General features: G+C 48.3%; 12 protein-coding genes across 12 annotated transcripts; 5 read left to right on the forward strand and 7 right to left on the reverse strand.

Moving 5' to 3' along the window:
• Window positions 1-19: 19 nt before the first annotated feature.
• Window positions 20-5485, forward strand: N7447_007768 (type I polyketide synthase; the record flags this gene model as incomplete). The annotated part of the gene is made up of 5 exons (XM_057232030.1): window positions 20-329; window positions 437-717; window positions 772-1566; window positions 1641-4253; window positions 4307-5485. The coding sequence occupies 5 exons, from the start codon at window positions 20-22 to the stop codon at window positions 5483-5485; spliced, it is 5178 nt and encodes a 1725-aa protein (XP_057083795.1).
• Window positions 5486-5587: 102 nt separating this feature from the next.
• N7447_007769 (uncharacterized protein) lies at window positions 5588-6109 on the reverse strand (the record flags this gene model as incomplete). The annotated part of the gene is made up of 1 exon (XM_057232031.1): window positions 5588-6109. One exon carries the CDS (start codon window positions 6107-6109, stop codon window positions 5588-5590), a length of 522 nt encoding a protein of 173 aa, XP_057083796.1.
• Window positions 6110-8001: 1892 nt separating this feature from the next.
• N7447_007770 (uncharacterized protein) lies at window positions 8002-9393 on the forward strand (the record flags this gene model as incomplete). The annotated part of the gene is made up of 1 exon (XM_057232032.1): window positions 8002-9393. The coding sequence occupies one exon, from the start codon at window positions 8002-8004 to the stop codon at window positions 9391-9393; it is 1392 nt and encodes a 463-aa protein (XP_057083797.1).
• A 497-nt stretch (window positions 9394-9890) lies between these two features.
• On the reverse strand, window positions 9891-11466 carry N7447_007771 (FAD-dependent oxidoreductase; the record flags this gene model as incomplete). The annotated part of the gene is made up of 3 exons (XM_057232033.1): window positions 9891-10356; window positions 10418-10916; window positions 10971-11466. 3 exons carry the CDS (start codon window positions 11464-11466, stop codon window positions 9891-9893), a joined length of 1461 nt encoding a protein of 486 aa, XP_057083798.1.
• A 1199-nt stretch (window positions 11467-12665) lies between these two features.
• N7447_007772 (uncharacterized protein) lies at window positions 12666-13607 on the forward strand (the record flags this gene model as incomplete). The annotated part of the gene is made up of 1 exon (XM_057232034.1): window positions 12666-13607. The coding sequence occupies one exon, from the start codon at window positions 12666-12668 to the stop codon at window positions 13605-13607; it is 942 nt and encodes a 313-aa protein (XP_057083799.1).
• A 925-nt stretch (window positions 13608-14532) lies between these two features.
• N7447_007773 (SDR family NAD(P)-dependent oxidoreductase) lies at window positions 14533-15544 on the reverse strand (the record flags this gene model as incomplete). Its single annotated transcript, XM_057232035.1, has 2 exons — window positions 14533-14744; window positions 14821-15544. 2 exons carry the CDS (start codon window positions 15542-15544, stop codon window positions 14533-14535), a joined length of 936 nt encoding a protein of 311 aa, XP_057083800.1.
• A 1083-nt stretch (window positions 15545-16627) lies between these two features.
• N7447_007774 (uncharacterized protein) lies at window positions 16628-18004 on the reverse strand (the record flags this gene model as incomplete). The annotated part of the gene is made up of 4 exons (XM_057232036.1): window positions 16628-16962; window positions 17020-17447; window positions 17541-17791; window positions 17867-18004. The coding sequence occupies 4 exons, from the start codon at window positions 18002-18004 to the stop codon at window positions 16649-16651; spliced, it is 1131 nt and encodes a 376-aa protein (XP_057083801.1). The 3' UTR covers window positions 16628-16648.
• Window positions 18005-19703: 1699 nt separating this feature from the next.
• On the reverse strand, window positions 19704-21132 carry N7447_007775 (HNH endonuclease signature motif containing protein; the record flags this gene model as incomplete). Its single annotated transcript, XM_057232037.1, has 3 exons — window positions 19704-20567; window positions 20626-20726; window positions 20793-21132. 3 exons carry the CDS (start codon window positions 21130-21132, stop codon window positions 19704-19706), a joined length of 1305 nt encoding a protein of 434 aa, XP_057083802.1.
• A 395-nt stretch (window positions 21133-21527) lies between these two features.
• Window positions 21528-21869, reverse strand: N7447_007776 (Glyoxalase/Bleomycin resistance protein/Dihydroxybiphenyl dioxygenase; the record flags this gene model as incomplete). The annotated part of the gene is made up of 1 exon (XM_057232038.1): window positions 21528-21869. One exon carries the CDS (start codon window positions 21867-21869, stop codon window positions 21528-21530), a length of 342 nt encoding a protein of 113 aa, XP_057083803.1.
• Window positions 21870-22184: 315 nt separating this feature from the next.
• N7447_007777 (Alpha/Beta hydrolase protein) lies at window positions 22185-24074 on the forward strand (the record flags this gene model as incomplete). The annotated part of the gene is made up of 5 exons (XM_057232039.1): window positions 22185-22375; window positions 22440-22715; window positions 22764-22939; window positions 22998-23362; window positions 23427-24074. The coding sequence occupies 5 exons, from the start codon at window positions 22185-22187 to the stop codon at window positions 24072-24074; spliced, it is 1656 nt and encodes a 551-aa protein (XP_057083804.1).
• A 1266-nt stretch (window positions 24075-25340) lies between these two features.
• Window positions 25341-25544, forward strand: N7447_007778 (uncharacterized protein; the record flags this gene model as incomplete). Its single annotated transcript, XM_057232040.1, has 1 exon — window positions 25341-25544. One exon carries the CDS (start codon window positions 25341-25343, stop codon window positions 25542-25544), a length of 204 nt encoding a protein of 67 aa, XP_057083805.1.
• A 254-nt stretch (window positions 25545-25798) lies between these two features.
• Window positions 25799-26833, reverse strand: N7447_007779 (uncharacterized protein; the record flags this gene model as incomplete). The annotated part of the gene is made up of 3 exons (XM_057232041.1): window positions 25799-25990; window positions 26041-26150; window positions 26212-26833. 3 exons carry the CDS (start codon window positions 26831-26833, stop codon window positions 25799-25801), a joined length of 924 nt encoding a protein of 307 aa, XP_057083806.1.
• Between the last annotated feature and the right edge of the window lie 142 nt (window positions 26834-26975).

Below are 26975 nucleotides of genomic sequence, written 5' to 3' on the forward strand. Positions count from 1 at the left end.
TCTCATGATTTTGAGAAAAATGTACACCCCATCTACATCTTCTGAAGAAGGGGTCTCATCTCGATTTCTTTTGTTCAGTCATACTTTCCCTCATGACAGGCTTTCAGACCTTTTTGAGTCTTTGCAAAGATGGAGTCGTGAAAGGAGGCTACCCTTGTTAGCCACATTTTTGAAGGAATGTACATTTGGATTGAAGGAAGAGATACTTGCTATGCCTCGACACATGCAAGATGCCTTCCCTGCCTCCCAATCCATCATATCCTGGGTTGAAAACCTAGAAAATTTGCAAAAATCCCCCGCCGGAGGAGCACTAGAAGGAGCATTGCTTTGTGTGCTGGAGCTTGGAATGCTTATTGGGTATGTCATCATGAAACACATGCTTTCTTTCGACGAAGACGAGTAGTAACAACAACCCATAGGAATTATGAGTCCCAAGGCATCCCCTATAACCTCCCTGTGTCCGATGGAATGGTCCTTGCAGGAATGAGCATAGGGCTATTTTCAGCGGCAGCTGTAGCCACATCTTCATCCCTGTTTGAGCTTGCCCACACTGGTCCTACCAGTGTACGGGTGGCCTTCCGCTTTGGATTGCACGTCGGCCAGGTATCACATATGCTTGAGCCTCAGGGCGAGGTTCGCAAAAGTTGGGCATACGTCGTAGCTGGACTGAGTGTGGCAGAGGTGCAAGATGCACTGGATGCCTATAATACGGACACAGTATGTGAAGAGGTCATCCTAAACTTTAGTTTGTCTGAGACTAACCTCTGGAAGAAAAACTCGGATATTTGTCGGGTATGTATCAGCCATGCAGACTCAGTTTCGGTTGGAATTACGGGACCTCCATCTCGTCTTGAAAGTCTCTTCCGCCATTCACCCGTGCTGAGAAACGCCAAACGATCTCCACTCCCCATCTATGGCGGTCTCTGCCATGTCTCACATATTTACAACCATGAAGATGTCCATGAAATCATGAGAGGCTTTGAAACTGGGACCGAAAACCGCCGTCCGGTGTGTATCCCGTTACTGTCTCCTAACTCGGGAATGCCATTTATCGCCGATGATGCCGCACAGCTGTACGAGGCCATCTGCGTGGAGGCATTGACTATGCCTCTGTTCCCTGACAAGCTCAGCTCGGGCATTGCATTGAGTCTTTCGAGCGTTGGGTTCAAAGAATGCGAGGTTTATCAGTTTCATCGCTCCGTGGCCTTAGACCAGATTCTCGCAAACATTGGAGCTAGTCTTCCATGCATCAAGTTGAAACCGCAGAATTTGATGGAATGGATCCACAAAGAAACGAACCTTCCAAATTCGAACCCTTGCCAAAAGCTTGCCATCGTGGGCATGTCCTGTCGTCTGCCAGGAGGAGCAAACGATCCAGAGTTGTTTTGGAGGCTATTGATGGAGGGTCGCAACACCTGCACTACGGTCCCACAAGACAGATTCGACTTGGAGACTCACTTTGACCCGACTGGAAAGACAATAAATGCAACAGAGTCTCCATTTGGAAATTTCATTGACCATCCGGGTCTATTCGACAGCGGATTCTTCAATATGTCCCCACGTGAAGTAGGTCGTCTTCTCCAATTATCATCATCTCCCAACGACACTTCATGCCGGATTACTAACAAAAACCTAAATAGGCAGATCAAACCGATCCGATGCAGCGTCTTGCCCTAGTCACAGCATATGAGGCCCTGGAGATGTCTGGATACGCTCCAGATCGGACTGCGTCCACGTGCAGGAAGCGTGTTGGTACTTTCTATGGCCAGGCCAGCGATGACTATCGTGAGACAAACGCTGGGCAACAAATCGGCACGTACGGTATTCCTGGAGGGGAACGTGCCTTTGGAAACGGCCGCATCAATTACTTTTTCAACTTCGGTGGTCCAAGCTTCAACATTGATACTGCTTGCTCAAGCGGTTTGGCGGCAGTCAATGCGGCCTGCTCATCTCTATGGGCCGGTGAAACGGATATGGTGATTGCTGGAGGGTTGAACGTCATTACTAACTCCGACATTTACTGCATGCTCTCCAAGGGCCACTTTCTGTCCAAGACAGGCCAATGCAAGGTTTGGGACAAGAGCGCAGATGGCTACTGTCGATCAGACGGGGTAGGGTCCGTAGTGATCAAGAGGCTGGAAGATGCACAGGCAGACAATGATCCCATCATTGCCACAATCGTCTCCGGTGCTACGAACCACTCGTGTGAAGCAGTATCCATTACTCACCCCCATGCCGAGGCACAGAAAGACAACTATCGACAGGTGATGCACACCGCTGGAGTAAGTCCCTTGGATGTGAGTTATGTCGAGCTGCATGGAACTGGAACCCAAGCAGGCGACGGTGTCGAATCCGAGTCTGTCGCTAGTGTCTTCGCCCCCCTCACTCAGGCCCGACAGCAACGACTTCATCTGGGGGCCGTCAAGGCCAATATTGGCCACGGAGAGGCAGCAGCCGGGGTGACGTCTTTGATAAAAGTCCTCCTTGCCTTTGAAAATGAAGAAATACCCCGGCACATTGGTATCACGACAGAGATGAACCCAATCGTGATGCAAAATACGCAGAACCGCAACACTGGTCTTGTTGTAGAGCATACCAAGTGGCCCAGGCCTGAAAAGCGAGGACGATATGCTATAGTCAACAGCTTTGGAGCCCATGGCGGAAACACTACGCTGCTCTTGGAAGATGCTCCGCGCAAGCCTAAGGTGACACCAGAGTTGCGGGATGCGTACCCAATCACCATTTCTGCAAAAAGCAAGGGATCCCTCAAGGAGAACATCAAGGCTTTAATCCATTTCATTGATGCGAATCCCGACGTGACTCTCGCCGATCTTTCCTACACCACCTGTGCCCGACGGATGCACCATCATACACGTATTGCAACCTCTGCCACAAATAAAGCTCAACTCAGAAGTTTCCTCGAGTCTTCAATTGAAAAAGTGGCAAGCTTGCGACCAGTGCCAGCTACAGCCCCAGGCGTTGCGTTCGTTTTCACGGGACAGGGTGGTTTCTACCGTGGAGCAGCATCACAGCTTCTGCGCAGTTTCCCCTTCTTCCGTGATCAGGTTGCCCAGTTGGATAAGTTATCCCAAAATTTGGGATTTCCGTCTGTTTTTGCAACATTGGAAAAGACTGAAGAAGCCAACAATGTTTCACCAATCCTCTCTCAGTTGGCAATTCTGGTTCTTGAGATTGCACTTTTGAAATTGTGGGAGCTTCTGGGCATTCGGCCCAGTTTTGTTATGGGCCACAGTCTTGGTGAGTATGTTGCCTTGGTAGCTGCTAAGGTTCTTTCGCCTGCGGATGCAATATATCTCGTTGGCCGACGGGCAGAGCTTGTCATGGCTTCTTGTACCGTGGGCAGCCATGTCATGCTATCCGTGCGCGCGAGTGTTGAAGAAATCCGCAACATTTCCGAATCCCACGTCTACGAAATCTCATGCATGAACGATCTGAAGTCGACAGTAATTAGCGGAGCTCGCGAGGAGATCGAAGTTGTGCGCTCAACTCTGGGAGCAAGTGGCATAAAGTGTACGGAGTTGGATCTCCCTTTTGCATTCCACACTGCTCAACTCGATCCTATTCTGGATGAATTCGAGCAAACAGCGAGACATATCACGTTCCACCCTCCTCAGATCCCCATCATATCTACTCTTCTTGGAAAATGCATCTTTGATGGTAATACCGTGGACGCGAAATATCTTCGCCGTGCGTCCAGAGAACCAGTCAACTTCCTCGGCGCGATGAACACTGCCAGGGAACTAGGGATTACAGAAGAAACAGTCTGGCTCGAGGTCGGACACCATGCGCTTTGCTCTTCATTTGTTAAGAGTCATGTCTCTGGCGCGCTTGTTGTTCAATCTTTGCGGAAGGGCGAAGATAACCATGTTACCTTGACCAAATCAATGGCAGCAATGCATTCTGAAGGGCTACCGGTATGCTGGAATGAATACTTCAAGCCAGAAGAACATTCATACAATGTTTTGAGGCTAGGCGCTTACCGATGGAATAACAAAAACCACTGGATTCAGTATGAGGGCACATGGGCTCTAGACAAGGGCAATGTACAGAGAGGAGGAAAGCAGGCCATACCGTCTGGACAGTCTATCGACAGTACCTCTGTGCAACAGATTGTTTCCCAGAAAATAACCGACTCGACTGTTGAGGTCACCGCTGTGACCGATATGAAACGGTCTGACTTCATGAATGCAGTTCTGGGGCATACTATTAACGGAATCGGCGTAGTGTCTGCTGTGAGTCCTCCACTCTCTTGTGTATTTCTTCCCTGCTCACCATTTGAAATTAGTCAATCTGGACAGATATGGCTCTCATTCTGGGTTCATATCTGTACAAGCTTATTGCCTCCACTGATAAGCAACCATCAATGAATCTTACCGATATGCTCGTCCAAAGTTCTCAAAAACTTGACCAGAGCGGTTTAGGGTCTCAGCTGCTCCAGATTGAAGCAAAACTGGACCAAGCCACATCCACTGCCAGCATTACATGGTACACCCAATCAGTTACTGGTCAGCGCTCGAAAGACTCTTTTGCTACAGCGACAATCACCTATGAGAACCCAACCGCATGGATAAAGGAATGGGGGCGACAAAGTCATCTGCTGAAGTCGCGCATCGACACGCTCATGGCAATGGCCTCTACAGGAGAAGCAAGTCGTCTTTCAAGGAGCATGGTGTACGAACTCTTCCGAAACATCGTTGATTACAGTCCCCTTTACCAAGGCATGCAATCAGTCGTGCTGAATCAATTCGAGGCCTGTGCGGAAATTTGCCTTCCAGGAGATAGACACGGGAAGTGGCACATTCCTCCTCATTGGACCGACAGTTTGTTTCAATTGGCTGGGTTTGTCATGAATGGAAGTGATGTGACGAATACAAAGCAGTTTGCTTACATCACGCCTGGATGGAAGGATCTGCGTTGGATAGAGAGTTTTGAGCCTGGCATCAAGTATACGAGCTATGTGCGTATGATTCCAGAAAAGGACGACCCGAATACGTTCCTGGGCGATCTTTACGTGTTACGAGGGGATGAGATTGTGGGCTTGTTGGGCGAAATCAAATTCCGACGCATACCGAGAGCTCTTCTGGGGGCCATGTTCGCGACCCCTGCAGCGGCTGAAAATACATCAACAACACAGCCTACCCAGGTACTGCTCCCTAAGCCTCTTGTTCCCGCTGAAATAACTCTACCGTCAAAGCCACAAGTTGTCGAGTCTTCATCCTCTACCGTTGTCAACGAACCTGCTGTGGTCATCGACTGTCTTCGGTTGATTGGACAGGAAACTGGCTATCCGCCCTCAGACCTCACCGATGAGGCCACGTTCCCCGAACTGGGTGTCGATTCTCTCATGTCTCTTGTGCTGGCTGAGAAATTCCGAAATGAGTTGAGATTGGAGATTAGAAGTTCTTTGTTCTTAGAATGCCCTACCGTGAAGGAGTTCAAGGACTGGATCAAGCAGTATTGTTAGATGTAAAGACAGAATGAGAACAGATTGTATTGTTGCCAATCACACGATGAACCTCCTAATCCAAACTACGCCGAATAAATATAAAAATACATAAACTGCAGGCTATCCGAGCCAATATGTTGCATCGTTTGTAATTTGCTGCAGCCTCTCCTGCATGAGGTTGCCCAAAGCCGGCAAAAAGTCGAATGGGATCTTGTGGCCTTCCGGAAGGGGCTGTTTGCCCTCCACATCTCCACTGTACCGCGCGGTGAATTGCAAAACTAACTTGGCCATCTTGGATAGCTCTCCTAATACCAGCATAGCCACGGCTTCGTTTTCCAGCGGCTCCTGAGCAGACGCTCCATGATCATCCCAAAGACCCGTCTGACCCAGTACCGGTGGCTGTGTGTTGTGGCGAACGGACTTGGTGATTGTCATGGCGTGCATATCGATGATGGTCATGCAGATAGCATATATCAACATGCCAACCTCAGCGCGCTCAGAACAAGGACATATCAAAATAGTGAAGAGGCGGCGAAGTACGGCGACGATGGTCTGTGCCGTCGAGTTCGCTAGGCAGGAATCTACCAACGATGAGCGCCTGAGCTGCTCGGTCGGAACTTCCAATTCGGAGAACAGGTCCATGACGACCAACACGCAATCCGGGCTGACCCTGTGCCTATGGATTTCAGCCACATTGGCCTTTGGTTGTTGCGCTTTGAAGGATGTCTCATTTCGACTGAGTCTGCGATTGACAATGGAGCTATTGCGGCCCCTATCCACACGGGAAGGCAATGTTTTGAACCGAGAAGATGATCTGTCTGCCTTATCTACAAATCGGGTTGTCCTTATGGCCTTGGTAGAATGTGGCCGTTCTGGTTCCTCACCATCCTTTTTTGTCGGCGAAGGTTCTTTAGATCGGTGTGGTCGTCCAACTCTTCGTGCAGGGCTATACAAACATGTATATCCCCACTTTTTGCATCGTGCACACGAGGGCTTTTCTTTCGTACAGCGCACTTTGGAGGAGGAGCAATTGTCACAAGAATCCTTGAGCTTTTGAGATTGTGAAGATGCGGGAGATGGGGCGTCCGTGGTTGGCGACTGAGTTTCTGTGGGTTCCATATTTTTCTGGAGTCACTGTTTATCTCGTATGTTCAAATGAAGGATTCTGTGAAGGTAAGCGGCTCCCCCGCTGAAGAACTAGTCTAAATCTTCATGCCCCTCTATTCATCCGGGCACGGAACACAAGGTGGCCTCGTTTGGTATACTAGTGGGCTTTCCTGCATACTAAAACATGTACATACCTCTCAGCCTCGACTCAGCGCCCCACAGTAAAACTAGTACTAATCGGGTAAACTCGTATCGTGTGTGTGAAATTACCTCTGATTATTTACACGTGTAAACTAAGGATTAGCCAAATAAAACCAGCTATATTTCCTGCCGGTAGGGAACAGGTGGACTATAATTCCTTTATACGAAGTAGTTGCGTGTGTAATAAGAAGTGCATAAGAAGTTGAAATATAAAATGTATGTAATTCGTTACACGTATAATAAGCCTAGCTAGTCCTATTACGGAAATAAATCACTGTGGGACTAAGTTTTGCGGAGCGGGTAATCTCGTACCTCGTATTGTAGGTTTCAGCGATTTATTTTTATAGACGGCCACCCTGCGGGTGATAGAAGTTGAATGGTTTGTTATTGCAAACTGTGACAAAAGACTAAGCTTTCATCCGCTCACTAGCAAGAAAGCTATCCAAGAAACGCCGAGAGATTTCAAATGTCCACGAGGCGCCGAATCGAGATATCCATGTGGGCATCATAGCCGAGCGGCCCGTCTAGCCTGGTCCGCAATTGGTAAATCTCCCGTGACCGATTTGCCTCGTTCACCAATCGTTAAAAATAGTCCATTCTTGGTTAGCTGACCTAGCTACATGGGGACTAATTTAGCGGCTACCTAAGCGATGTAACATAAGCATGGAAATGCGCCCTGTAACGGAACCGTAAGAGTAGTTAGGGGGCGATGCGATAGGAACACGTTAATTAAGGCGGACCGTCCCAACTAATAAAGGGATCAAAAAAAGGGCTACCAGCTGGCCCTCAAAGCTGAGAGAGACCCAAAAATTCAACACCATTAAATAGAAACGAGAGTCCTCAAGTCCCCTAAATCTCTAAACCTAATAGGGCCCTAATAAAGATATCTCAAAATGAAGGACCCTTATAGAGGATATGGCGCTGTAGAGGTGAAAATACAATGTCTTGCTGACTGGGTGGGCCTTATACCAGATTAGTAAGTTAAGGTTTTGGCCCCAGGGTCTTTCCTTAGCTTTTTAGGTCGGTCTCAGCTGGAACCTGGGGTTGTTCTCATTGCAGGGGGTTGCACTTTGAGAGATGAATAGATCGCGCCCCGTAAAAGGAATGTGGCAAGATTAGGTGACCTTTAGCTGGTCCATTGCCATCTTTCTCCCTTTCTTCATTCTATTCCCCAGCTTCTAGGCTCCGTACAGACATCTTGATATACCTCTTAGCCTTTCACTAATATGTGCACCCCTGTCATTGGTGATGGAGATTTCTGCATAGACAGGTCACCGTGCACATGTCCTCGTCATCGGTATCGTCCAGGGCGTTCCATTAAACATTCGAGTAATGCCCAACTAAATGCCCAACTTGATGGCCTATTCTGGCATCTAGGTCAAGTCACGCCGCCCACGGATAAGGCTTGCGATTTTGATCACACTTCTTTGGAACCGCTGGATGCTTTTGATCTACACTTGGCCAAGGATTCGGGGCCTTTTTCGACGCTGCTTCCCAGCAGTGACGATGATCGGTTTTCAACAATACCCCGATGTACGGGACCTGCCGATCAGCTAAACCCACCCGCGGGGTTCGGCGCAAACAGTCTATTCGGAGAGCCACCATTCGAGGCTCCTGATGTTCACTTGAACGTTGATCTTAGTTCTACTGCATATCTGCATTCTCTTCTTGCAAGCCCGCCCCTTGAATCTAGTGCAGAATCTGGTCCCGATACGAACTCGGATTTTTGCATGGACTATGCCCTTGGCTCTGATAATTCTGATGAGCCGATGTTGGATTACTCTACGCTTCCGAATCATCTGCCCGCCCACAACCATACTCACTCTTCGTCTCTCTCTACTCTGCCTTTTGGCTCCGATGGCTCACTAACGACCCCTGTTCCAACAACAGCGCCCCCTACAACGACGACATCTACTTGTCTCGCTGAATGCCGCCCTCCTTGCATTATTACTGCGACCCAGAATCTTCGCTTCCTCCACATTCGCCAAAACAGTTGCCTTTCTCTTAGAAATCGTCGCAGCAGCAGCGGAAGCCAGGATGCCAATGGTCCTGAACCAGCACGCATGTCGGGGTCTGTCCTCAAAGACAACAAAGATGCTGGCATGTCAGTTTGCCGCATGCTACAATGTGGATGCGCTCTTCGTCCTCAGAATCAGGTTCTGTTGGCACTTCTCTGTTCTCGGCTCGCGGTGTGGTATCGAGCGATGATCCGCGCGTGCTTTTCCCGACGCCCTAGCAGCTCCACCGGTGGCAAGGATTATCTCGATGAGCACAGATCTTCGCCAGAGAAAGTGATACATCAGGCTGCCACTATTGGAGATCACATTATCGACAATTCTTCCTTGGATTGGGATATCCAGGCCCAAGTGATACTCAAGGAGCTCGGACACCTGCAACGTCTGGTCGATACTCTTTCGGCTCGTATCAAGCAGGCTGGTACGTCAAACTCAATGGGGCCGGATTCCAATACCAATGTCCCCTCTACTGGATTTCCCGCAATCGCACATGACCGACTAGTGGCACATCTGTCGAAAGAGGTCGAAGCCGCTCGGAATGATTTAACTACGGCTTGGCGTGAACACCAGAAACTTGGAACCTTCAATGATAAGAACATTTGACATAAATGCATAACCGATCTTTGACACGAAACAAACACATATTGACTCTCGCGTTGTGGAAATGTTCTCAGCATTCCACCAAGCGCCAGGACCATGATGCCAGTACATCTCACTTTGTGAATCTCATCCATCTTTGGAAACATAGCATGCAGCCCGGAATCTGCCAATTCAACAACATGCTATGAATCCATCAGAACATATCTCCTTCGAAATAAATTCCCTTCATATATCGCTTCCAAACCGATCATTTATATCATCGTTATGCCCTGCCAGATTGTCAAATTCGGACCATTGTTATTTAGTTAGTCAGAGAATTTACCGTCATTGAATTTGACCAATACACCCGCAGTACCACGATAAGTAAAGGCTTTTATTATACCTTTAGCCCTGACTAAGTCATATGTAAGTACGTTCTTGGTCCCGAACTTGGCTCGTGTGCGATACAACGCGCCCATCTTTTTGTATTCGCTGCAGAGCAATAAACCGGTTCGGAAGACCTATGCTGGGATTTTGTAACCACCAGGGACCCGTTCCTGAAACACGCCATTGGGGTCGTATTTCTTGCTAGCAGCTCTGAGCTTAGCAACGTTATGCTTACCCCAGCTCTGGAGGACCTTCTGTGAGATGTCGGCGTAATTGAGGTAGATGAAGTCCATCAGATGCCCATGAGACCTTAGGAGTGCGCGTTGCTTGTTCACAACGTCTTCAATGACTCGCTGAACTCTCACATCGTCGGCTTTGTTTGCGTACCCAGCAGTCATGTCGATCATAACGTCGTCTGTCTTTTCGGGCGTCAGGCCGAACATGTTGGTGCCGTTGGTAACGGGATGAGGCTGAACCAAGAATTCGACGAATATGCTGTCCACATCCGCGATTTTGCTCACGCCTTTCTCCCAGATCTTGAAAAGCTCCATGTAGACATGGGGATCCGGGTTATGGAACGAAAAGGTGAGTTGGAAGGCACTAGAGAAGTAGTTAGATTTGTGGAGCATGAAATGGTAGGGTGTTTATTGTTGTTGCTAACCGTGGCTCGTAATCAGGGATATTCTGTCCGAACAGCTCCACGACCTTGTCAGTAGTGGTGAGCTCCGCCACACCTCCCAAGTTTGGGATCTCGGTGAAAGCGTCGTACACGGCGGGTTTCTTAACATCTTCTGTGTACCACATGGAATCAGAGAGAAGGAATTTACCGCCTGCATAGTCCAAGAAGACTCCCATCATGGCTGCGCTGTCGAAATTCTTTGGCTTCATAAAGTCGCTGAAGGCTTTGGCGTGAGCCCACAACGTGGCGTCTGTATAATTGTAACCCAGGAGACTGTACCACAGGTTGCCCTGAACAATTGTAGCTACATCAAAGCGTGTGATAATGCCAAAGTTGTTGGAGCCGCCTTTCAAAGCAACCCAAAGATCGGGGTGAGAGGCCTGGTCGACATAAATGACTTCACCACTTCCGAGAACAACTTCATAACCGTAGATATTGTCGCAACTAAAACCGCGCTCGCGTGAGTGGAAGGTAATTCCACCTGATGACAAATTAGCTATAGTTATTCAAAACCGCCTTCGATGCGAGTACTGACCCCCAGTGGCGAAGCCACCAACTCCGATCCCGGGAATACGGCCTCCCATAACAGTCAGATTATACGGCACGAGCTGCTCGTAAGCATGATCCCATACAGCGCCACCTCCAATGCGGGCAATTTTGTGATCCTCACTCAGCTCTACTTGGTTGATGAGGCGCATGTCAACGGTGATGCCAGAGTCAATGTTTGCCGCGCCAGTCCAGAGGGTGTGTCCACCACCCCTAACGGCGAAGTTGGTCTTGTAATCGTCTGAAGTCACTAACTTGACAAACTGGGATACTTCAGAAGTATCGGTAGGCCTGAAGATACAACTGGGACTCATGGCGCGCTCCTGACCGCTAAAGTAGGATGAAACGGAGGCATTATAGGTTGTTGAACCGGGGTATGAGACGCGCCCTGGGATCTTGGACTCGAGGGACTTGCATGGATCATGTATAGTGAAAGCGGTGGCGAGTCCCGTCACTGCAAGGAGGTACAAAGTATACCAATGCATGATGGTGCTTAGATGTGCTTGAGAGAATCACTGCCGAAGATCGTCGTCGGTTTCCAACCGGAAAAAAGAAACACAAGAAAAGAGAGGATATCAGAGACGTTTTATCTAATGATTCTGGATCGACTGATAGAGATCGAAGCGGACAGGCTCTGGATAATTTGGCAATACATCTACGGTTAGCACACTAAATATAATAGTTTTTCTAGATATCCGTATAAGCGCGGCTGTGCCTGGCAGCAACACGGATTCTCGGAGTCCGACCTTTACCGAATACCGTAAGACGGCGCTAACAAGCTTCTCTCTATTCTCGGATTCCGGCATTGCGGGACTCCACGAGGCTGAGTTTCCATTCCTGCAGGGGAACCCATTCCTGCAGAGGAACCGGAAGCAAGACGAGCTACGACAATGGCTGGTTTCCCAGCACACATATACGTCAACACCACGTGGTTTATCGGTCCGCTAGCGCAGATTATGAACGGTCGATAACCCTCGACATACAGTCTTGCCCAGGATCGCCGTCCATGTTGGTACCATGGAGATGCCCTGGTGCTCTTTCAACTCCTGATTACATAAACCCTTTATCTAGATTGGGTTACTCCCGTATTCCGTATTTTAAACTATGTTCAATTGCTGTACGGTATAATTACGAATACACAGGAACTGTGATGTGTATTATCACTGATCTACTTTTAAAATTCACCACGCCCTGTCCTTGTCCGAACAGAAGCGGCTCAACCTGAGCAATAATTTCCCCCAAGGACACCCGCTATCCGTGCCCTCCAATCGCTTAACTGGAAGCGGTAAAGATAAAACGCAGATCGTAAATCTAAGTTCCTCAACACGAGGTGACTTTACTTAATATGGAATGATCCTTTCCATTTAGGGGTTCAAGAACCACTACGAGTGTCCAAATATGCAGCTACGCGTCTTGGCGGTTCGTATATCTTTAGGTAGTTAGGTAACCCGTATTGACGAGAGGGGCGAATAAAAAAAGAAACAAGCAGCAGGGAAAATGTTATATATAAGGTCCCACGACCTCTGTCTCCGGGAGATATTGACTGATCGGTCCTTCTTCTTATCGTTTCTTTGGCACACGTGTTAACCGTCTATTGTGTGCCAGTATATATCGAGCAGATTTGCTCATATCGTCAATCGTTTATAACAACTTTTCCTCCATCAAACTCCATTCGACAGCCAAAATGCGTTTCACCGAATTTTATCTTCTCTTTTCACTCTCCGCTGTGACGATCGTTTCCGGTGAAAAAGCCTACCAGAAGTTGGCTTCGCAGAGCTCACCTTTTCCTGCGACGAGCAACGTCAAAACCTTGTACAAGGGCTTGACTTCCAACAACCAACTGATGGCCCGTCAGGGCTCTGCTGGCGACTCTAACTATTGCTCCGGTGTTGGTGCCACTTGCGTCAGTTGTTTTGGATCTGGATACATTGAATGTTCTGATGGTTTTAATTGCTACGACCCCAGCGATCCAACCAGTACATGCTCTATCTCTTCTGGCTCTAGCTCTGGCTCTAGCTCTGGCTCTAGCTCTGGCTCTAGCTCTGGCTCTGGCTCTAGCTCTAGCTCTAGCTCTGGCTCTGGCTCTGGCTCTGGCTTTGATTATTGCCCCAGTGGCACCTGCGTCAGTTGTTTTGGATCTGGATACATTGAATGTTCTGATGGTTTTACATGCTACGACCCCAGCGATCCAGCCAGTACATGCTCTGGCTCTTCTGGCTCTAGCTCTGGCTCTTCTGGCTCTAGCTCTGGCTCTTCTGGCTCTAGCTCTGGCTCTTCTGGCTCTAGCTCTGACTCTAGCTCTGAATCAACTGCCACCACCACCGACAGCCCCTCTAGCTCAACATCAAGCTCGGGACTCACGTCTGGATCTGGTAGTATTGTGGATCCTGCATCTGGCACAAGCACCGGCGCAGCGCCATCTCATACGAGTAGCACATCATCCTCGGGCTCATCAGACAGTTCTGACTCATCAGACAGTTCTGGCCCATTAGACAGTTCTGGCTCATCAGACAGTTCTGGCCCATTAGACAGTTCTGGCTCATCAATCAGTTCTGGAGCACCCAGTGCCGGAGCTCTCCTTGTTTCCCTTGGACTGAGTTGCTTTGTTGCCTTATTCGCTATGTAAATCCAATTTCCTTCATGAACTCTATATTTTTGCTATGTCAGAATGTTAGGAATTGGATTTTTAACTGTCTTTGAATATTGTTTTTTTTAGCATTAGCTAGGGTACGGGTCGAAGCTCCTTTTTTTTGGTTCAGATCGGTACCTTTTTATTACATCTCTATTAGGTTGAAGGTGAAGCACCATAACATGATAGAATAACCACAATACTTGATAAGAATTCAATTACATTACTATTAGCACGTAAGTGAATATTCTTCTTGCCTTCTAGCCTGACTTAATTAATGGGATGAATGTATCTCGTTTCAAGTAAATTACGATCTCAAATATTAAGTGACTGGTATTATTACAGGTAGGTACAAAACGTGTTATTTTCCCGTATCATATGATTAGGGTTCGAAAGGACATCTCTGTCTCTGGCATAGAAGGTGAACCTGCGCGGGACTATATCGTCTAGCGAAGGCACATCCATAGCCAAAGCTGGTATAAACAACATATATCCATGGGGTCGCCGCTGCAGCTATCTTCACTCGGAAGTGAAAAAATGCTTGTTCCTTTGAGCCTTGTTGCATTTTCATGTAGGACCATATCTAGAACATAGTCACGTATCTTGTATTTTCAGAGCGTGGTCTGAACATAGAAAAATAATACTCGCCCGTGGAGGATGAGTCCGAGGCCTCGATGTCGGATAATGTAAAACGGGCTTGAGAAAGTTCACCCCCCCTATTGTTGCAAATCGACGAGGACTACTGTTTGTTCTTCTTCTTTTCCTTATTATTTGAGTTCAGCAACATAACTGTAGATTCTTTTTTTTTATTGAGGTCTTCGTGCTAGCATTTTGTGTAAATAGCTCATGTACTTGTTTAATTAACGCACGCATGTACACCGTGCAGCCTGGGATGATGACTTCTCATATCGGGATCGATTGTTTACTGGGTGCCTGGCAAAGCCTGACCACCGACGAATCGTGGGAATCCTTGGTAGCCGAGCCAGAGCTCACCAGTTCCTGGCGGGCCACCGACAATCTCGTTCTTGCGAGCCTTAAGCTCATCAACGTCCCAACAGGAGAAGACGATCTTGTTCTTAAGGAATTCAGCTTCGGGGGAGACAATCCAGACTAGGAAGTCGGCGGGAAGAGAGACTGGAAAAGAATAGCCATTAGTTAATTGAACACAGAGACGGACTAGCCACAAAGAACAAGATCAATTGATACTCACTTTCGTCAAAGCCAAATGGCAATTTAATCGACTCTGATAGCTTAGCAGACATAGCTGTATCGAGGAAACCGGGATGCACATTGTGAAGACGCACTTGCGGGTTCTCGACGGCGAAGGCCTGCAGGACCTTGACGGCGGCCATCTTACTACTGACATAGGCGCCCATGCCGGGGAATGGGGGGAAAATGATACCGGCCGTGGTCAGATTGATGAATGTGATTGGCTTGTCCTCGTTGGGGCTGACAGTCTTGTTTGCCAGGACGACAGCTTGTGCCGTTACCAGTGTACCGACAACGGTAGTCTTGTAGCCGTCCAGGAAAGTAGCCGGATCGGCTTGCAGGAGCGGAACAACGGGGGCCAGGACGCCGGCAGAGTGGATCAGGATGTCGATGCCACCAAACTCGGCAGCCACCTTCTTCATAGTGTCGCGGACGCTCGAAGCATCGCACAGCTCAGCCTCGTGAGTTTGGATCGTCACCTCTGGGTGGCTGCCGCGGACAATGGCGGCGGTTTCGGTCAGGGCGTCGGCGCGTCGACCGAGAAGGATGAGGGCTCGGGGGCCCGATGCAGCGAAGGATGAGGCTGTGGCTCGGCCGATGCCGCCAGATGCGCCAGTGATCAACACAACCTTGCCCGTAGTGGAGAGGCCGGGCTGAGTTGGATTGATGCCAGCATACGTGGCAGAGTGAGTGACCTTGGTGTACGAGGGCGTCGGTGGTGCCATTGCCGCTATGTTGGTTGGAAAGTAGTGTGTGTCGTGCAGAGGCTTGGCGTAGGATGGGAAGGGCTGAGATACCAGTAGGTAGCAGAAAATAAGATTGGAAAAATATGGTGAGAACAGTGGAAGCGAGTCGACTCAATTAAAATGTGGCGGGGGGAAGGATTAAATAGGAATGTTTCAAAGGAGGGGAAGGTTGTTCATCCTGGTCATAATATTCTATAGACCCTAGTGGTTAGGCGGCAAGCCGGGAAGGCTAAGTGGAACCGATCATGGGGAACGGGAATCTCGTTGCCCCGTGCTTCGGGGGCTTTTGCTTAAGTCCCAGGTACGGACTCCGAGACGTGGTCCAGCCGTTTCGGGCATATGAAATGAAAACCCCCCGAAGAGACCAATGATAACGGCGCAACTGCTCTTAGTTTGGGAGAATCACGGCCAATAGGACGCAAGTTCGCGTGGGTACCCCGGATGGGGCCAACATGAAAGAAGAGAAGGGGCACAAATCCCTGATCACAAAATATGACTCGTTATAAACGAGAGAGTCAGGTGGAGCCGTCTTGGATGCGAACCTCTAATAAATGTAACGGTGGCGTGCGGGTTTATAAGATTACACGGGTGAAGCTTGAGCATAGGGGGCGAGAACGTCGCCGGGTAAATCATGCACTACATTATAATTTGATCGCGATATTTTGGGTCGCCATAATCTATCTTTCGCTGTGCGCCTTTCCAGGTTGACAGTAATGTCACGAAATCTGAAGGAATTTAGAAAGAAATCCTAGTTTCTGATTATTAACAGTAAAGGACTCTAGACTATTACCTTGGAAAATTGGGCCATCCGCGATCCGTCCTAATGGAAACATTTGCTGTAGGAAACTCCTACGAAGCTGCCTAGCGGGGTTCACATCACCGAGCTATTTGGAGCCTTGATGCCTGGCGCGATAACCGCTCTTTACACCCGCTCTGTGCAATGTATTAAAGGTGATCCGGGGTTTCAAGATTTTCAGCAAATTGGAACGGTAATAATGGCACGAAGTACTTGTTATGCTCATTCTATTGAGAGATGAAAGAAAATTGGATTGATGAACATGAAATTTCCAGTAAATGCTACTATTATTTCGGGACGGCCACAATAACCGAGTTCCGCATCACAGGACTGTAGGTCTTGATTTCCTTCACCTTCAAGCCCGCCTTGTCCAAAAGAGCATACCACTGGTCAACCGTCCTCTCCATCGCTCCATGCATGATATACATCTGCATATCGATACAGGTACTCCACCAGTGAACACCGGTGTTTGGAAGAGCCAGATCATCGATCAAGATCTGGGAATCCTCCGACATGGCTGGAATAATCTGTTTCAGAATTTCCACTGACTTATCATCCTCCCAGTCATGGAGAATCGCGCGCAGGTAGTAAAATTTGGCCCCTGAAGATGTTCAGCAAACGGTCATCAACTTTCATAAAAGACAAATGTGAGCTTTACCTTTCACTGGTTGCTGTGTAAAGAAGTCATGCACCATGAAATCTACACCATTAACCTCTGGTGCCCGTCGAATGGTCTCCTCAAGATCCTGCAAGACCACTCGACCAGCCAACTTTGGGTGTTTAGCAAGTAGGCGCGCGCACTGGTGACCGATGTTGCCGCCGATATCAACAAACAATTTCCGGTCAGTGGTATCATTGGCCTCGTCCTCAAATGGCATGACGTCGAGCCAGCTGCCATCCCGAGGAATACTCATAAGCTGCTGGAAGTATTTTAGGATCTCGGGGTTTTGCTTTGCCCATGGGAAGAATTCCAGATCGGTATTAGCTGACTTGTGCCAGGCACATCGTCCTCCAGTGGTGTTCTGGTACTTGTTTTCCTGCAGATATTCTGGCAGGGCCTGATAAGCTGGGACACTAATGTGGAAACTGCCGCTCGGTCAAGTTGAAATATTTAGCTAGGCGGTCTCTGTGGAAGATACGTTTTATCATGAAATGAGGAGATTGGCGATGGTGACTTACGCGTGAAGTAATCCGCCCTGGATTCGAGGGTCCGAGAGTCCCCTAGTGGACTTGTTCCCAGTAAAGAGATTCTTATCTGTTTCAGTGATGAAACGGTTGGCGGCAAGAAAACGTAGCACTCGGGACATAAGGAGGGGGTCAACGCTTTTGCCTGACGCTAGCTCGTCCACTGAAAATGGCTCTTCACGGCTAGTGAGGGTTGTGAAGATCTCCAAATCGTATCCGATCTTAAGCATGGCCGTTTGCCTTCCCTGTTATCCGGAGTTAGCCAGAATGCCTTCACTAAACAATCTCGACCATCTCATGCAGGGGATAGAGTAGCTAACCGCATTCAGCAAGCGAATCATCATGTCATAAGGTGTCTCAAGAGCCTCGGCTGCTTCATGCAAACCATCTTGAAGGCGGAGTCTGTTTGCCTCGTCAAGGTGGGAAAAGGCACCCAGGGGAGCGATGAGATTGTCCATGATATATTTTTCAGAAGCCTAATGGTAGCTTGCGTTGTTGGGCAGAGAAAGAGAATTTCACTGGCGCTGAATCAGAATAGCATTGTGCTCTTTTGTATCCCTCCGTAAAGAATTAATTATCCCGGCGGTGGTAGGGCTCAATGCGCTTTTCGGGAGCTCGACCCGGAGCCCGAGCTGACCCAGAAACTCCCCGAGTTTTACTTTCTTCTGATTTTGCTTCTTACACTTGACTGGAAAAAATGCTTATTGGATAGAAAGCAAATACGCAAGTGAGAACAGTGGTGCCTGAAGCCCATAATCACATGCGCAGCAAAGCTGTATAACTAGTTTTGATTATGCTAAGTCAGAGGGAAGAATACTTGAGTCTGGACTCACACCAAGGCAACTTGAGCCATTGAAGCAACACATGGATACTTTAGAAAGCTTCATACCACCACAGTAGGACTTCCCCAAAGCTGCAGAAAAGATGAGAGCGAAACAATGGGGTTCTGGCTGGTCGCCACGGGTATGCGATCCCCACGTACATAGACGGATCAGCCGAGTCAGCTTACAGTAGCTGTCCTTTCATGTCCGTGCATCTCTTCTGATAGAGCTTGCTCGCTTTTTAACGTTTGGTTCGACATCCTTCTTGAACAAAATACAGAAGTCGTAGTTGATACCTAATCGGTTACCCTGCTTAACAGCCAGAGCCTGGCAACGGAAATTCGGCTTCTGTATTGATTGTCGGATTCTTTGGTGGTTTGTTTAGCTTGGTGTGGCTCCTAAATTCCCCGAAATAAAAACAACTAATACTGCCGCATATGCGGCCGCAGCACCGTATATTTCTGCTCTCTTTGCGTTCGTCAGTAGGGACATACTGAGCGCAAAGAAGAATGTATAGGCGACCACCAAACACAACTTCGTAGTCGGACTGGTGGCAACTTAAGGACTGATTATGGCAGTAACCAAGAGTATAGCAGCAGTTAGGATACTGATTGTTGCAACTATACGTGTAATGTGCCGTGCCTTGTAGAATGTCGTCCTGTCGAGTGGGTCGACAGCTCTGCGCCGCTGGAAATCCCAGTGATCCTGCAGAAGCTTCGAAAGAATGTCTTCATCGGCAGGGTTTTGCAGGGCGACTAGGTTGTCCGCTTCTTTCAGCATATCCTTGGCCCTTCCACTAATAATGGATACTGATTGTAGACAGGGGCCTTTCTAGGCTATAGACGTCGACCTAAGAACACACTCTCCCTTCATAGCTTGTTAAGTAGAACCATAAACTATGATTCAATTGAAGGAAACATTCCTAACCAATAATACATCTCGCCACACAAGGCGCGGAGGAAAAACAAAGCAAAGCGTGATGGACATACAGCGAGAATAACGCAGAGCCGAAGTAACGGGCAGAAACATGGTTAAGGATAACGAATAAGAAGAGTAAACCCGCTCCAGCGACTGAAGGTAGCGATTCAGGTAGGAATAATCACACGCAGCCTCAATGGCAATCCCTCTACGAATGGACAGCTAGAGCACCCGGGAACTACTCCACGTCTTCGTCTAGCTCCTCAAAATAATAATTGCCAAGGCTATCACGAGATGGGCAAGGACGATATTTCATTCCTCGTGAGGCGACGACACTTTCTTTCACAGGTGTTGGGTGATGTGGTGCAATGTTTTCGGAGCCTATAGCATGCGGGAAGGAAGGAAGAACAGCTATTTTTTATAGAGACTTCTCACTCGAGGGAGATCGTCGGCGAGGGAAGTCTGCATTTGGGTTGATCTCGAAGGAAGACTGAAAACGAGACGGACGGCCAAGAATCGGGGGTAACTGCGTATCTTCTTCATCGGGTTCAACAGCATCTTCGGACTCCACACCGGCAGAAAGTTCAGCATGGTGAGGCTCAGCAAAGTATTCATCCTGGTAAGGCTCGAAAACATCTTCGAACCCCATGTCGGAACCCTCATCCTCACTATCGCAATACCACGGCTTCATGGGGACATTTACTGCTCCACTGAGGGCACCGATCCTATGGAGAATCCATTGCATTTGGAGGAGATCCCATGATGGCAATGGCAGATTTTCTGGATCCTTGGTTTGGAAAATGACCAGATCACCAGAATTCATCTTATGTGCGGATCCGTCAGTATTCTCAACACGAAGATTGAGTAATTCTGCGAGGGGATGAAGCGAAATACTCGGTTTGTCCTGAACCTGAACCTTGTGTCGCGTGACCTCGGGCAGCCAGTAGAAACGTGTGATCAACTCCTTACCGTCGTCGCGTAGATGGAGCGGCTGGAGGGCAAAGTAACAAGACCCCCAAAGCCTGTGAGCGTTGGGGCACAAGCAAAGCAAATTCTCGCAAAGCTCTGTGTCATATGGGCCCGTTAACCGGGCTTCCCATTCATCGACTTGGTCTTTGCCCCAGAACATGTGCAGCGTTTTCCAGAAGTCGTCGTACGTGTCAGTGCACTTCTTGTTGTTTCCCGATGATTGACCTTTCCTCATGGATAGCGGGTAGATATGAGCCACATCTACCTGGGGGAAATTGGTGATCTCACAGCTGAAATCGTGGCGCTCAAGACACTAGTCATGGTATTAGTGCATAAATTATTCATCACTCCATGCAAATTAGATGACTCACAGCTGTTTTGGCACTGAATTTTCGCTTCGGGCTCTCCTCCCCCAACTTTCTCTTCCCTTGTGTCCCAGGCAGCCCCGCGATCATACTCGGCCTTGTTTTCCCTAAGGAGTTTCAATGTTAGTACTTCCGTCGGTTAGAAAGAGGTATGAAAGGTGGAAGTAGCTCACAAGCCCTGATCATAGTGAAAGCACCCTTGTTTGTCATCAAGTAGGACGCACTGGATTGGGAACATTCCGCCACCCGGAGAATCTCTCGAAGGCATTCAATATCGGACAACCAGAGGCATGCCCAATATGTTGAGTCCGCCTCGCTTTCCTTTGCCTTCTTGCTCAGTCTGTCGATTAACTTTGCTCTCTCGGTATCCCCAAGTTCTGGCAATGGATCAATAGATGGAGGGCTCCATGGAATAACAGCAACCGGCATAGTGGGATTCTCGATCGGAGGTGCTCCCTCAAAGCCAATAAGCTCTGATGAAGGTTCCATGTTGTCGTGATGGACTATAGTCATGGTTGGTTGATAAGGAAACTGCTGAGATGGGTGGAGTTAGTCAAGTGCCCCCAGCACTGCAAGGCATTTGACTTCCCTCCGAGGCCCAATTGAGACGGCGTAATACGTAGTGTTGACGACACAAAAGTTTTGCTTGGTGGCCGTAACCCAAAGATATACTCAAACAAGTGTTGGACCGGGAGGAGCTTAATGATTCATTAGACAGAGGCCCAGATATTCATTCCCTGTTAAGTCTGGATACCAAGATCATGGAATGGCGTGAAGCTTTGCCCTCTTACCTACAGTATGACCATTCCTCTGAAGGTACAAGCTCAGCGGAGCAGCATAGAATTCCCGGCATAGCGACTCCGCAGGTCGACTTTTCCCCTCAGGCCAAACGGCTTTACGCAAGATATTTACACCAAAGTTATCTTCTTCCTTTGGTAGCCTCTGATCCTTTTTTTCTGTTCGTAGCTCTTCACTAGATCGGAGAGACTGTCTAGTGTGAACGCAATGTGATATATTCCCACGGCAGTCTTCCGGTCGTCGATGTGCCGGTGGCTCGGGTCGTTGACGATGACCAGACGGTGGTGCTCGTCATCGTAGGCGATGAAGGGAGCCTTTTGGTTACGGAGAGTGATGGTACCACCGAAGAAATCCATGTGCCATTTCACCATCTCCTCGAAATTTTCCGGGGTGGTGCGCAGGCCGAAGTGGCCGATACAGGAGGGGCTGATCAGCTTGTCGGTAGTGGTCATCTTGACAAGTACTGGCAAATGATTCAAAGCGCTTCTGAGACGGAGACTTTTCTCCTGTGGATCATCTCCTGGTCTTAAATCAAGATCACATTTTTTGTGCATCGACATCATCTGGGCGTCGGGGATAGCGGCGGGATGATTCAGCCTGTGCGGGTTTAAGGCGGCATATCAACGCGGTGCCCCAGAATCGGTCCTCGGTTTCAGAACGGAGATGCGGGTGTAATTCTCAGTTGAAAAACGGACTAACCACCTTCTTCATTCTTTTGCAGATATCGAAGAGTTCAATCTACCACCAGATTTTCTGCTTTGGACGCGATGTCGTACCAAACAAAACAGCACCTAACGATCGGTCCCATCAAGGGACTGAATAAGGTACCTACGGTTGTCCAGTATCTCGGTGTACAGTATGCAACTTTAAAGGATCGTTTCTCTCGAGGGGTGCTCCTTGAGACATACAATAGTAGCTATTTCAATAAAGATGGAGTGCTCGATGCTACAAAACTAGGGTACGTTTGAGATAACCTTCCTCTTACGGCCAGCTAATCAATATATATATATATATATATATAGACCAATTCCCCTGAGTCCTGCAAATGGATGTGCATGGGAGCAAACTCTACTTCAGCACTCGCTGCCTTTCCCGGAATACCCCCAGTCCGACACAGAGTGTTTGACTCTGAATATTGCAGTCCCCAATGTGAAGGATGCTGGCTCGTTGCCGGTACTGGTCATGGTTCATGGCGGTGCCTTTGCCACTGGTAGTAGCTCGTATCCCCAATATGACCTTGCTCGGATTACCAACCAGAGTGTTGAGTTGAAGAAGCCGATGATTGTTGTTGCAGTCAAGTAGGTCTCATCCCGGTGCTTCCTTGAACATTTGCTGATATGGAGCAGTTACCGTCTTGGAGTCTCCGGCTTTCTCCATTCTGCTGCTATGAAAGCAGCCGGGTATAAGCCTAACAACGGCTTGGACGATCAGCGACTGGCGTTCCTCTGGATCAAGCGCCATATCAGTGGCTTTGGGGGCGATCCTAACCGGGTGACGTTTATTGGAGAGAGCGCAGGAGGTGGTGCGTTGTTCCGTTTCAGAGCCTTTGAATTTCAGGCATCAGTCGCTGATTCAAATAGCATCCGGGTGCTTTCACCTTCACTCTGATGAGGTTTTGTTCAATCAACTCATCGGAATGAGTGGGACATCGCTGCTACGTGCCCGCACACCGGAACTGCTGGAGAAATCCTTCGCCAGGATTGTGGATATATTTGGAATCCAAGATCTGTCACCTGCAGAGCAGGTTCAAAAGATCCTTGAGGTCCCGATGAGCGGACTGACGGCCAAAGTTGGACGCCATATTCCTCTCGGACCCATGGTGGACAGCGACTTCATTCCCGAGGTCACTACTTTCAAAACCATGGCTGATGATGCTGGGGTGAAAATGCTTTTCCCAGGAATCCAGCATTGCAAGCGACTCATTATGGGTGATTGTCAAATGGATGTAAATTATCCCCATAAGCTTTCTGCCCAGGAAATCATACTAATCAACATCCTAACTTCACTAGGCAATGGCTCTCGCTCCTCGTCTGGGAGCAAGAACCGATATATTTCCTCAAACACTCGTCAAGTGTTTATCCACTGCATTTGAAAATGTGGATCCAAACATTGCACCAGCTATCGCCGCAGCATACGATCTGGATCCAAGTTCTACTTCCAACACCCCCGAATCGACGAAAAACGTTTTAAACTTTGGCAACGACGTGTGTTTTGCCGTAGCAGCACAGTCATTTACCAAGGCATGGAGCTTGTCCTCTGTCCCAGGGACGGAGGCTCTGCAGTATCGTTTCAACTGCCCCAACCCCTGGGATGGACCGTGGAAGGGTCATGCCACACATATTCTTGATATTGCATTTGTGCTGCAAAATTACTCGGAGTACCTCTCAAACGGGCAGCGGCGCTGTGCCGAACGATTTGCCGCGGACCTTATCACGTTCGTTAATGGGGAGAAACCGTGGGCAGAGTACCAAGGTGAGACTGCAGAGGGTTCGATGGTATACGATGCTCCCATGGAAGGAGATCAAGATCTGTCGGGATTTGTTGCGAGTGAAGCACCTGAGAAAACCGGAAGAAGATATGCATTGCAGGCGCTCGTCAAGCCAGAACTGTTCGATAAGCTGATGGATGTCTGGCAGATGTTTATGGCGGGGCCGTAATTCGGTGAGAAGAATTCCATATCCCTTTGGTGCTGGAATGCAGGAACCTGCACACTTGGTGGGAACAGCTTTGAAAGGTTCGTTCCCGCATGGTCTGTAATGTTATGAACCGTTTAGGATGTTGATTTATGCTTTCCAGCCATCATTTATGGTTCAATACGATCACACTACAGTTATTATATTAATAATTTATCCTTTTATCGCGACGTTACGCATAGCCTTGTCGAAAGAGAGTAGGTATTCAGGAAATCCGACAGGGAAACTACTATAAAGGAGTTAAAACTAGTGAATGTTTATATTTCCTTTGCATTTGCATTACGGTGTGGGGGAACGTAACTCAATAGGGAAAACCCGCACCAAGGCAAAACATAGGTGTTCGATAATTACCTTCCATCCATACCTTTCCACTAGCGTTCAGTAAATCGCCAATTCAGTGGCTGGAGGATACAGCAATCGGAATTGAGCTTTTACTTATAAGCTGCGAATAGAAGATATATGCCCTGGTGTCTTTAATCGACATCTGGTTCATATGAAGGGTCATCACTCACATCCTATCCATATCCATTGCGGGTGGTTCTGTCTTTAAACGATGATTCACATCATAGATTATCACTGACAGGTTATCCAAAAACATTGCGGTTAGTCCTATCGTCAACCGCTATCTAGTGCACATCAAGGTTTATCACTCACAAGCTATCCACAGTCATTGTGGTTAGTCCTATCTTCTACCGATATCTAGTTTTTATCAAAGGGAAACCACCCACAACCTATCCATAGCCATCCAAGTTAGCTCTATCTTCAAAGGCTATCTGGTTCACATGAGGATTATAACTCACATCCTATCTATAGCGATTAACTAGAGATTAGGCTCGTTTTCAATAGATTAAGGGTTTTCTTACGAGATTCGAGGAGTTCATACTTATATTTTCTAAACGTGAACCACAGATCACCTTAGCGATTCAACCTATTACGAGTTACACGATCTGTTGCATGTTGTTACGGACATGCTAGTCACCAATCAGTAGTGTCAACTTAGCCAAGGTCGTGGGTTCTCGCGTGGTGTCAGCCCATAGGCATTTTACAGCCCCGCTAGATATCCCAGAATATTATAGGGCGAGTAGAAGGCATTCTCATCTCGAGCGCTATCGTCGGAGCTAAGGTGGGCAGCATAGATAGTAGTGGCGGGATTGCAGAAGAGCTGACGAGTCACACGAGGAAAGGTGGTGGCGGAGCTTAGGAGCTCGGTGGTCTGAACGAATAGAAAAAATGGCTCACTTGCAGAGCAAGGACAAAGACGAGGAGGAAGGAAAAGCGGGCGGGCAAAATACAGCGAGAATTCGAGGGGGCGATAGGATAGATTATATAGAACCACGCACAGGGACGCACAAGGACAAGAGCGCTAAACCATGGGTGGACAAATATAACTACAAATATGACCGTAATTCACAGTTCTCTTCCGATATGGTGTAATCTAGGGGGGCAGCGGAAAGGCCATAGTGATGTGTGGTGTTTCAGGTGATACTCGTGGTGTTTCCGTATAGACCGGGTTTCCCTAGAACTGATGAGGACTAGTGCTAGTTATCTCAATACTAATTAGCGATTATAGATAGCTTTTCCTTCTTCATTCATTCAAGTTACAGCAAAAGCAAAGACGCGAGGCCCAGAGCAAATCATCCACTTAAAATCAAGAACGTAAGACCAGAGCGAGGCTACAAATTTTTTTATCACATATTGCCCATTATGCAATCTTCACTTGCATAGAGTGAGCCTCGGGATGACCCCTTCGTATGAGTTTGGGCGGAGGACTCCTTTGAATGGGTGGGAGATGCCTCCCTTGCCTTCCGCAGAAGGTAGACAAGCAGGCCAAGAACTTTGGCATACTTGCCGTCGGCGGCGATAACCGAAAAAGCAGACCACTATTCGAGTGTTAGACAAAGGCAATTCGCTAGGAAATAAAGAAAATAACCTTTGATCTTTCGTTGATCTTAAGGAAAAAAAAACATTGCGAGTCCGCCGCCATACCGTACACGGTACAGTTTTGTTTCTTTTCTTGTCGTCGAAGTCGGTGCACCATGCCTTTAAACCGATTAGAATCTAGGTAGTGCAAGCAATATCATTCATACTAAGAGATACTAACCCATATAGGTAAGGCATTGGGACATTCCCTTACTAGCATTACCCTCCCCCTTTGCCTCCACAACGACAACGTTCACTGCGGTGTCGTTGGGATTGCCGTACCAGACTGCATAGTCTGGTTTTCCGACTAGGTTCATGTCCCGCTTCTCAAACTTAACAGGAAGCACCCAGTGGCGCTCTGTCTGAATGGCAATCGCTTGGCCGGCGTCGGGCTGGCCACATGTCACGATGTCATGCGCATATATGAGTAGAAGGTCGAGCGTCCAACGACTGGTTGCTTCGTTCATCGGACTGTCTGAGCGGGCGGCGTCAACCTTTTTCATGACACTCTGGAGCTCCGTCGGAATCGGACATGATGGGACGTTGGCGAGCTCGTCGTCCCTGCTGGCTGGTTTGAGGTTGAGAATTTGTCCGACTTGCTGCATTGTAAGGTCATGAGCTGCCAGCGACGGCAGCTTTTTTTTGGCCGCCTTTGTCTTGCCATACTTCTCTCTGAATTCGTCGTGTGTGAGATTCCCGTCAAGGAAGTCTTGCGCAATCTGGGATATTTCTTCGACTTCACGCCTGTCCGATCTAAATATCAGATCAATAAACTTCTGTCGAAGGTTGTATTTAGATGGCATGATGGATTTTGGGATGTATGAGATGAAAGTTTTGATGGATAGGACAAAGGGAGATGGCGGTGGTTTAAGAGGGAAAGAGTTTATAAAGGAGAGGAACTCCAGAGGCTAAGTCAGAGGCTTAGTTGTCCCGTCACCTGAATAG

Source organism: Penicillium robsamsonii (assembly GCF_028829455.1).
Source record: "Penicillium robsamsonii strain IBT 29466 chromosome Unknown utg000004l_segment0_segment0, whole genome shotgun sequence".
Classification (NCBI taxonomy): domain Eukaryota; kingdom Fungi; phylum Ascomycota; class Eurotiomycetes; order Eurotiales; family Aspergillaceae; genus Penicillium; species Penicillium robsamsonii.